The sequence below is a fragment of the Lepisosteus oculatus genome, chromosome 3 (genome assembly GCF_040954835.1).
Source record: "Lepisosteus oculatus isolate fLepOcu1 chromosome 3, fLepOcu1.hap2, whole genome shotgun sequence".
NCBI lineage: Eukaryota > Metazoa > Chordata > Actinopteri > Semionotiformes > Lepisosteidae > Lepisosteus > Lepisosteus oculatus.
The window spans coordinates 74,406,137-74,417,050 of NC_090698.1; the positions used below are offsets into that span (position 1 = coordinate 74,406,137).

Here is a 10,914-nt window from a genome sequence, read left to right on the forward strand (position 1 = left end):
TGTTTTCAGAGATACATTGTTCACATTGTTGGTGTTACATTATCAAAGTATTAAGCTGGGCAGAACATAAAGCACATTTCATATTATATTGGTAGGTTTACAATGTTTGTGTGTGTTGTCACTGTATTTAGACAAATACATAACTGCTAATTAAGTCAGGTTTGTATCTGTGATGTATCTGTTACTCCTGCACAGTTGCTTCCTGTGTTGTCCCCATGGCTCTGTATGTATAGTCCAAACCCACTGTTAAATTCTTATTATTCATGAGTGAGCAGAAAAGGAAATATTCCACTGAACCCTTGACATCAATTCCTGAGCTGGCTAATACAAAGAAAACCCCACTGCTCTACACCACCCAGAATCTCGCACACAGTCCTCAGCCTTGCTGGTCTGGTCAGGCTTGCTTTGCAGCTCACAATCTGGCTCGAACAGCTTTTTGACCCATTAAGAACATTTTTGACATGCCTGCACAAACAAGTCACCACCCACCTGGCTAGCGAAAGCCTTAGAAACTAACATCAATCAAAACGGAGCCTTCCCAAGGCACTTCACAGAGCTGCTGTAGTCTAGAGACAATCCCAGTGTGACTGCGATCTGGGGATAAGAGCTATACACTACATATACTGAGCCCCAAAAGACACTCATCATTATTCATGCATGCATTTTCATAGAAAAATACAGTATGAACACTGTTTAACAAACTTTGCTTTAACAGACTTTGGATTTAATGGACAAAATCTGCTAAAGGGGAATTTTGTCTGTAAAAAACAAAAATACCAGACTTCCCCCGCAGTAACAGGCGATGTACAAGGCAATTGAAACAGGGTAGGCAAGTAGCTTATGATGGGTGTTATGTTTGTTTTGTACAGTATGCTGTAACTTTTTAAAAATCATTATATAAAGTTCAGTAAAGTGTAAAAAAAAAAACAGGGTAAAAAATATTACACAGGTTTAAAGTCCAGGAATATCAAGGATGCCCTATAAGGGTACTGTGGGTCAGGTGCTGGTGCCGTTTGTGTTTCATAAACCTACTGTATAAAATATGCTGAAGCTTAAGACACATGAAATGGAGAGCTTGTATATTTATTGAAGACATTGGCATAGGGAGCCATAGCAGCATAGGCTGCAAAGAAACAGGTAAAGGTTAAATCCCTGCTGAAAGGAAGAGAGATTTCAGCTGCAGAGCTTCATGTGTGCAGAACCCATCTCCCAGCTCCATTTCCTTAAAATAAAGCTCACTTCAATCGATTTTTAAATTTCCTCCAAGGCCAGCAGAACCATCGATCAGCGACTGCAGTCATCACATTAAAGGACTAGCAGCATGTCTGCTGATTCTAGCCATCGTGCTAATCCCTCACACTTAGACAGCACTTACAGGTCATGGGGAGCCCCACCCCAGCTCTCAGTGGGGAGGAGAGCAGAGTGATGGAGCCAGTTCAGGGATGGGGTTATTAGGAGGCCATGATGGGTAGAAGACAATAGGAAATAGGACACCAGGGTAACAACCCTACTCTGAGAAATACATTGAGATTTTTATGACCACCTAGTCAGAACCTCACTGTCTCATTTAAAGGATGGTGCCCCCTTTTTTTTTTATAGTATAGTGTCCCCATTATAATATGGCATCAGGACTTACAGACAACGGTCCTGTGCTCCCTACTGATACCACTAAACCCTCTTCTGGCAGCAACCTTGGCTTTTCCCCACAGGAGTCTCCCATCCAGGTACTGTCCAGACTCCCACCTGCGATTTTCTACATGATATACAGGAACTGTAGGTATTGATCTAATGAGACCTTGATGCAGAACATGCAGGGTGTCGGCAGCTGCTACTGCTGCTTTGATTCAGTCTTGGAGACCAGCTCTGAGCTTGGAAGTGTCCAGAACAATGCCAGCAGTAACAGGATTAGTGAATGGATGAATGCTACATATGCAGTGTCAAGAACACGTATGACCTGAACACAAACCAACCCACAGCTTGCCTCCATCCCCATTTTAAAAGTTCAGGGAACTGCTGAACAGCCAGTGATGGGCATCTAGAGGTCTGCCTGAGCTCCAGTCATGAGAAGAGCTCCTGCTTCTGGAGGGGAAAGACTGAACATCCTGTCCATGGAGGTTTATGTAATGGACTCTTAACCAAACCCCCCAGGCTGGAATTTCAGGACTGGACACCAGGGTGATCTGTCAGATGTTGCTGCTACAGTAGTAGGTCAAGAATGACTTGCATAACCACTTTTAGGAATCACTGTGTAACCAGTGATGAAGTGAACCAATTATGAAGGCTACAATACAAAATCATTTTGAAAGCAGATTGGAACATTTCAATCTTTGATGGTGCTTATCAACGGAAGAAATCTTTCAAATTACACAAAGTAATTATGCAGTGCCTTTTATTAGGAAAATAAGTGCCACTGTGTGCAAGGTCACATATCATTCAAGTATTTTATAAGAATTAACCTTTCCACACTTGAAAGATGAAGGGTCAGATTGGAGCAGTCTTCTTGTCATACCATTGTAAAAAAAGCTAATTACGGCATTAATGTAGGCGACAAACATGCACAAGATTTGAAACTCTCAAGATGCAAACCACAGCTAATGCATAATTTGACAAGATTCAATATTCATCTTCCTCTTCAGACAAACCATCTTCAGAATTGGCACCAACCTCCTCATAGTCCTTCTCCAAGGCAGCCATATCTTCTCTGGCTTCAGAGAACTCGCCCTCCTCCATCCCCTCTCCCACGTACCAGTGGACGAAGGCCCTCTTGGCGTACATCAGGTCAAACTTGTGGTCCAGGCGGCTCCAGGCTTCAGCGATGGCAGTGGTGTTGCTCAGCATGCACACAGCCCGGGCAACCTTTGCCAGATCTCCTCCAGGCACCACAGTAGGAGGCTGGTAGTTAATGCCAACCTTGAAACCTGTAGGGCACCAGTCCACAAACTGGATTGAGCGCCTGGTTTTAATACTGGCAATGGCTGCATTCACATCCTTGGGCACCACATCCCCACGATAGAGCAGACAGCAGGCCATGTATTTTCCACGCCTGGGATCACACTTCACCATCTGGTTGGCAGGATCAAAACAGGCGTTGGTGATCTCTGGCACAGACAGCTGCTCATGGTAGGCTCTCTCTGCAGAGATGATGGGAGCATACGTGACCAGGGGGAAGTGAATTCTGGGATATGGCACCAAATTGGTCTGGAACTCCGTGAGGTCAACATTCATGGCCCCATCAAAGCGCAGAGAGGCTGTGGTTGAGGAGACAATCTGTGCAATTAGCCTATTCAAGTTGGTGTAAGATGGACGCTCCACACCTAGATTACGGTTGCAGATGTCAAAGATGGCCTCATTGTCCACCATGAAGGAGCAGTCCGAGTGCTCCAGGGTGGTGTGGGTGGTCAGGATGGAGTTGTACGGCTCCACCACAGCAGTGGAGACCCGTGGAGCAGGGTAAACCGAGAACTCCAGCTTGGACTTCTTGCCATAATCCACAGAGAGGCGCTCCATCAGCAGGGACGTGAATCCTGAGCCAGTTCCACCTCCAAAGCTGTGGAACACCAGGAAGCCCTGCAGACCTGTGCACTGGTCAGCCTAGGAAAGAAAATATTGCATTAACCTTTGAATGCTTCACTGGAATAAGTAGTGTTGCAAGATCATGAAGCTTATACATGTGTAGAACTTGATCATGGTGTCTAAATGAGCAAATAGGTACACATCCACCTATGGGAGTTACTCCTGGTACAAGTTCTCCAGGTTTCCATGAGTAACCTGGAAGCACAGGACATAAGGTGGAACTGCAGCCCAGACTAGACCAGTCCATTTTGGAGACTGGAGCTGAACTACCCTCTGGGGGGACAGTAACACTGACGGCAGAGACAAGGAACCCCAGGACTGAACAATGATGCCACCGTAGTGACCACCACACCAGCTGATGTGGCATAGTTTCCCATTCACCAGTCCAGGTCCCGATTTCAACCAAGAGACATGGAATGGAATTTGCATAATGGCCTTATAGCTACAACATTACAATGAAATTCTACCTTTGCCCATGTCATCATTCACAGCTCACCTTTCCAGGCAAGAGGAGTTTGGTCTGAATTACACTAACCAAACCAGAGCAGAAAACTGAGGTGATCCGACAACTTCCCTTAAGACTTCAAGTACCAGCTGCTTACCATTTTCCGGATTCTCTCCATGACGGGGTCGATCATCTCCTTGCCGATGGTGTAGTGGCCGCGGGCGTAGTTGTTGGCAGCGTCTTCTTTCCCGCTGATGAGCTGCTCAGGGTGGTACAGCTGGCGGTACTGCCCATTTCTCACCTCATCTGTAAAGGACAGATCCAGCTCGGACAGGCGCCAGGGAAACTGGCATCCAGGACAGTTTCACTTCATACATGGACTCGCAGCCATGAGCTTGGAAGAGCAATGACTCCAGTTAATCATTTCCCTTTCAGCTCACGGGCTCTCCAAGCACTTCTATACACAGAGGTGCCTTTCAGCCACTGAGGAACTGCGACTTGATACTTCGTCTGAAGCTGCAGGCCTCCTTGTGACATCACTATATAGTCCAGTTTCAATGGCTACAGCCAACTGGGCCAACCTGTGGCTCCTTCCTCATCCTCCTGGTTTCACCTCAGCTGGGCTCTCCTCTTGCTGGCCATTGCAGGTTAGTCCTTTTACAGGCATTTAAGCATGAAGGGCAAGTTCCTCACATTTACAGGGCTGTACAGTACAGCAGTCCAGGACCAAGAACGAGCACTGGCTAAGAGCATTAAGGCAACAAGGGCTGAGCCGAAAACACTTCAGGGATAGTACAGTGACTGGTGCCAGCAAGAAACCTACCAACAATAAGGACTGGGAATGAGCTCTTAATCTGAAAGGCTTTCAGTCTGCCCCCCCCCCCCCTTTGACTGGCATTAAAATAGACCTTTTTGTTCAGAAAGAAAAAGGTAACAAATGCAAGAAACAGACCATTAACATGGAGCTTGTCATTGCACGAATTAACAATTAAGAGGGACGCGTTTTATTAACAGACTAAAAGATGCTAATCTATCAAAACACAGAAAAGTACTAAAAACACCCCCACCGTTCCGGAGTGCGTGGAGTCTGTTCCCCGAGATACATTACCAATGACTGTGGGCTCCAGGTCCACAAACACGGCCCGCGGCACCTGCTTCCCCGAGCCGGTCTCGCTGAAGAACGTGGAGAAGGACGAGTCCACGACGGAGGGGCTGTTCGGGTCCGAGACGGTGCCGTCGGGCCGGATCTCGTGCTCCAGGCAGAACAGCTCCCAGCAGCCATTGCCGATCTGCACCCCCGCCTGGCCGACATGGACCGAGATACACTCCCTCTGCGGGGCGAGCGAGCACACGCAGCGGGTCACCAGCGGTACCGAACCGCGGCGCCAAGCTCACCCGAGACGGTCACATTCGATATCGGAAGTGGACGAACTGGGGTATTCTTTGAAGGGGTCGTTTCTTACTAGGAGATCAACATCAAACTCTGCGCCAAGAAACTGAAGTAATACAGCCACGCTGTAATAAGTCATCTCGATTTGATTTTGTGTTTATTCGTGTCACGATTCCCCCCCTTAACACTTTTGTTTACCGTGTACGAAACTTTAGAAAGCGTTTCATCATTTATCGGGGCTCTTAAGGATACGCGGATAAACTAGAGGTTTGGCCCTTACCATCTTCCTCACTTCTGCGTCGATATCCCAAAACGACCGCTGTGCGCGCCTCCCTCTGATTTATACATCCTCGCACCTGCAGGTCGTTGGCGGTGCACCTGAGTGCCCAATCACAGGTACCGCGGGACATTAACCACTCAGCCGCTTCTCTGCGGACAAACGTGCTCTTATATCAACTGTTAAGAGATTTCCGATACTGTTCGTATATGTACTGCTCTTTGTTGACTGTCGCTCTGCAAGAGTCGTGTTTAACTGGGAAAGATACTGTACTACTGTCTTTATAAACGAGGAGAAAACGATTGTCTCCGAGTAGATATACTTTTTCTAGCATGGGTATTGGGGTTTAATTGTATATTTGAACAGATAAGTGAGGAAGTCTCCGATCTTTAACAGATGGAGTAATGAGTGAGTATTATACAAGTATTCATCCCAAGAGACGCTGAGGGCATCAGCCTGGTGGATGAACGTGTGCACAGCAGCAAGCGAGCATCGGGACGCGACCAGGAGTTTAGAGGACCCGTGCTTAAGGCTGACACCCAGAGGTATGTGTTCACTCCAAGAGTAGTGTGGAATTAGAAAAAACTGTAAACCACACTTGTGTGACTTTCCTTACAACTCTAAAACAAATGTGCAAGATGGGTCAATGAGCCCAATCTGGTTTGGCCTTCGATTTACATGTCCCTGACTGTTTTATGATCATTGTAAAGGCATGTGCTTTGTTCTATATAAACAACACTACAGGGTGCTGTGTCTTCTTGATTTTGTGCCCCCAGATCTCTTGCTTATTTTGGACTGGGTGTTTCTGTACTCAGTCCGTGGTTTCAGACAAACCCCAGCTCAGCACACAACGCTCAGCACAGTCTGTGCTCAGCTTGTTCAGTAAGAGTTTCCTCTCCTGTTTCTCTCTGCAGTAGTCCCAGCAGATGCGAATGACACTGCATCAGACACGCCCCCAGGTCACACAGGTGAGTGAAGGCAGGTCTGAAACCCCCAAGTTAGTACGTTTGATACTGTTTACAAATCGCCTTTGTAAAACTCAAAAGTGAATGTAAAAATGTGCCGGGTAGAAAACTGAAATCTATTGGCCTGCAATTAAGATCTTGGCTGGAACAGAATATAAACTATTATTAGTTCAAGTAATAGGTTTATTCCATGCTGAATAGAGAAGAAAGAAAACGCAACGTTACCTGTTCCTTTGCAGCATGCCGACGCAGCTACCCACCTGAACTATTATGAGTTCATTTGCCTGACAGTGTTTTCCAAAGCGACTTGCAGCTGTACCCCTTTAGACCGCTGGTCATCTTACTGCAGCGTTCTGAGGGCGCTGCCCAGTTCGGGGGTACTACCGCTCAGGGTGTGAACCCACAACCTCCCAGTTCTACGATCTGCACTCCTAAGGACAACTCCACACTAGAGAAGACACGCCCTCCCAGGGATTCGGTCATGGTGAACAGAATATCTCACATAAATATAACACCATGCTAGCCTTTCTCCAAGAGTGTACCGTGGGTTTACCTAGCTTAGGTACAAACAGAAAGCCTCCTAAACTACATCATTTAAATTCTAACTCTTCACTCTTCTTTGATAGTCTGAACACTCGACTGCAAAATACAGGGGCCTGACTCATAAATCCAAGGTCCCAAAACAGTCTGTAGGACCCAAAAGAGAAGAAAGACTAAATATACTTGAGTCCAAAGGCACACCTAAGGAAAGTCGCTGACTTAGTCATGCAGCTGGAACAATTCAGGAACTTTTAAACTTCAAAATGAAAATGACAATGTCTTCTGAATCCACTAGGGGGAGCACTGCTTCCTCATAACACTGGAGACAATTCAGGGAGTAAGACTGCTTTGAATTCATGGGCTGGGCTGTGTTCATGTTGAGCATTGCAACGGAGCCGGGAGTCTGAACCAGTGAGCAGACTGCGCTTGTTACAGCAGGGGGCGTGTGCTTGTCTGGATCTTCTCATACAGACATCTGAAACTGTCCCCTGGCCTGTCCAGAGTTGCCAATATGGACCCTTCACCCTTTTATTCATATGTGAAAGCCAGAAGCAGGTCACTGCGTTGTGATTAATCAGAAGCCCACCTAAGGCACAGGGGAGTTTGATATTCCTCTTTTAAAATATTTCACCCGGGCTGTTTGTGTGGAAAGTGCCAGTAAGAGATTCTCTCAGATGCCCTTGGCTTTGTGATCACTTACTTCCATGACTCGTTCCTGTGTAAAGTTGACAGAGTTTTGAAAGACACTCGCGTTTGTTGCCTCATTCTGTCAAAGCTAACACTCCCTTTCTGCTTCTCCTGCCAAAGCGAGAGAGCACCACGCCTACCAGCCCCCGGTCAAATCAAACAGAAACTGGCCTCTTGTTTTCCTGTGATTCTGAATCAGGCTTTACCAGGCCTGGATTCACTACACTCAATGCACACTTGACTTTACCATTAGTGCTCTTATTTGAAATGAAAAGTGCTGAGTGCTCCAGCGTAGTTTGTGTCCACACTAACCAGGCCTGACGTATCCGCCCAGCCCGAGTGCTCAGGCCAGAGCAGAGCAGAGCAGGCATGAGGCAAAACCACGGTTCACACGGCGTGTTGTCGGTCCGCCAGCAAAGCGCTGTTTGCACAGGCGTGCTAGGAAACGCCAAGGGAAGCCGAGCTCCTTGGGTGAAGAATCTCAGGAAGTCCGAGCCGCTTCTCCCACAGGCCTGCTGTGCTCCGAGCGCTGAGCCAGGCAGTCGGCTCCGGACTGCACACAGCAGCCTCTGGACAGGCAGGAGCCTGTGAGCTGGAGTGGGGGCAGGTCGATCGATACGCTGCGTACTTGTGCAAATCCCTTGGTCTGAGTTTTTTACCTTTTCTTCAGTTCAGGGAGCATGAATGAATGAATGAATGGTAGAGATATAATTATGTGTTTCCTGTATTTTAGTGTATGACTTAAAAAAAGTAAAAAATACAGAAGAGGAGGAACACTTTATTCACCTTGCAAAAACTGTAGAACTAGGAATCTTCACATTGATTCAGCTCATCACCCCCAAAACAAGGGAACCCCAATACACCCTCACATTTCCCCTGAGTGCTCAGTCCACCCCTGCAGTCAGAACACACAGTAGCGCTGGGTTCGTCTTTTGGACACTAGCTTACTATTGCTATAAAAATAAGTTTGATCCAGTTTTTATCCTGTGTTACTCTACAGAATCTGCCTTTCGTTTTTAAATTAATATCCACCACCTTAAGAACACATGAGGAGGTTCCTGGTTCAAACCTCAGCTGTGCCCCTGTCTCATGACTCTGCAGCAGCAGCTCATGAACGCGGTAGTTTTCCACCTATCTTCTGTAAGTCACTTCGGCTGAATGACTCTCCGTAGAGCAGGCTCTGTGCTGCACGAACGTCTGTGGCATTCATTCTCTTAGATCACCACTGTCTGACCAACTAGGGATCTTTCTGAGGAAGAGCCACTTGTTGAGGGCATGTTATTCTTACATGGTACATTCACATGTGAGCTCACATTAGAATCAGAATTTACTTTCCAATACAAAATGTGTATATACTGTATTGAATACATCAATCATTCAGTGGATTTTACAGATGTATACAATCAATGTACAATAAACATCAATACAGTACAGCTCAAAACCATAAGATTCAGGTGTGAGCTGCATTTTTCTACACTATATGCTGTCAAAGCAATGCTCTGAAGAGGCCCCTACATCAGAATTTAAAGGAGTAACAGGTCTCAGAATGACTGAAATACTTTTAAAAAAAATGTGTGTCCTTTGGTCCTCTGAAACGTCATTCAGATGGTAGTTTTTCACATCGGGAGTGAAATGGAGATGAGGCAGCACTATTGGCACTGCTGGTGTAGACGTGGGTCAGCCGGTTCTGCTTGTGGCCAGTCATGGTGCTGCCCGTGTTTGTAATCCATGAGAGCTCGGCTCTACCCCCGACACTACAATTCCCATTTCACCGAGCGGAATGTGTTTAAAAGAGCAAGGAAAGGTTTATTCCCTGCTGAAAAGAGAAGAAAGGAAACCCAGTGTTTAAAGGAGCTCACTCTCTGCCAGACGTGTGTAGGGCAGCTCTGGGTGTGTTTCCTTGCATCAGAGCTGCTCAACCTTCTCAAGAGTGATCATCTCTGCGTGGCTTTTAACAACATGTCCTGTGCTGTCTGAGAAGTTTGTTATCAGATATTTTAAAAAAATATCCCTTCACAAGCTGCCTGCACTCCTCCAGGCTGAATCTCGACTGGTAGGATGTGGAGGCACAGATGACTGAACTCACTTCTCAGGCCTGTCATGCTGAGGCTTGCCTGTGCACTGAAGTTCACACCTGAGTTCAGAGCTATCTGAGCGCTGATAAGGAGTTCTGACTCGTCACCTGTTCAAGACAAACATTAAAGACTCTTGTTTGCCTGATATTCCTTGCACAAGCTTCATGTTCAAAAGGCAGCAGTGTATGTTACAGATACACAGAAAAGACACCCGATTTGAATTTCTAAAGGGCACTCCCTGTAGCAGAATTAGATTATATAAGGTTCGTGTCACGGATGTCACTCCATGCACAGAACATGACACGGCTTACTCATAGCGCAGTCCAGGACCAACAGGTCCCAGAACCCAGTGTCCCAGAGGAACAGTCCAATAGCATTATTCTCCAGACCCAGCTCCACTCAGTAACCTGGTTTGCCTCCTGACACCAGAGCGGAGACAGTGAAGTTCCAGGACCCTCCTCAGCTCTGGGTGTCCTGGACTCTGTGTTCTGGTGTTTCCCTTCTGTCCTGTGTATCTCCGAGTCCAGTTCCAGGTAGAGGAGGCTCCCTGTCACTGGTGTGTGATTGAGTCCTACAGAGTCTGATTGCTGCAGTCTCTCCTGCTGTCCTTTCTCCTTCCCAAAAGACCTCGGCTCTTTTCAGACTGAGGCTTTTCTAGGGCTGCCCAACAATGCTGTAGATTCATCCCGAGAAGCTTTGGGTGTGGGCAGGCTCCCTGCCCAGGGCGTGTTCAGGAAGTGGCTGTACTGTATACAGACGGCCAGGTGTATCAACAGTTTGTTCAAGCGCACCCCGTGCCCGTTCTCGATCACAGGCACAGTCAAACCCCAACATGTTGCCCCCAAATCGTTGGTAATTACTTGGGATCTATGCTAAGAGGACCTTGTACTAGAAAACACAGAGGATAAGGCGTGAAATTGCATCAACACCAGGGTGTTGCCTGCGATGGACTGGCACCCTGT

The 10,914-nt window shown here is 46.9% G+C and overlaps 1 protein-coding gene across 1 annotated transcript; it reads right to left on the bottom strand.

The window, feature by feature from the left end:
• Nucleotides 1-2,372: 2,372 nt before the first annotated feature.
• LOC102684903 (tubulin alpha-1B chain-like) lies at nt 2,373-5,794 on the bottom strand. The gene is made up of 4 exons (XM_006626533.3): nt 5,689-5,794; nt 5,127-5,349; nt 4,176-4,324; nt 2,373-3,591 (listed from the first exon to the last, which is right to left on the bottom strand). The coding sequence occupies exons 1-4, from the start codon at nt 5,689-5,691 to the stop codon at nt 2,614-2,616; spliced, it is 1,353 nt and encodes a 450-aa protein (XP_006626596.2). The 5' UTR covers nt 5,692-5,794; the 3' UTR covers nt 2,373-2,613.
• Nucleotides 5,795-10,914: the final 5,120 nt, after the last annotated feature.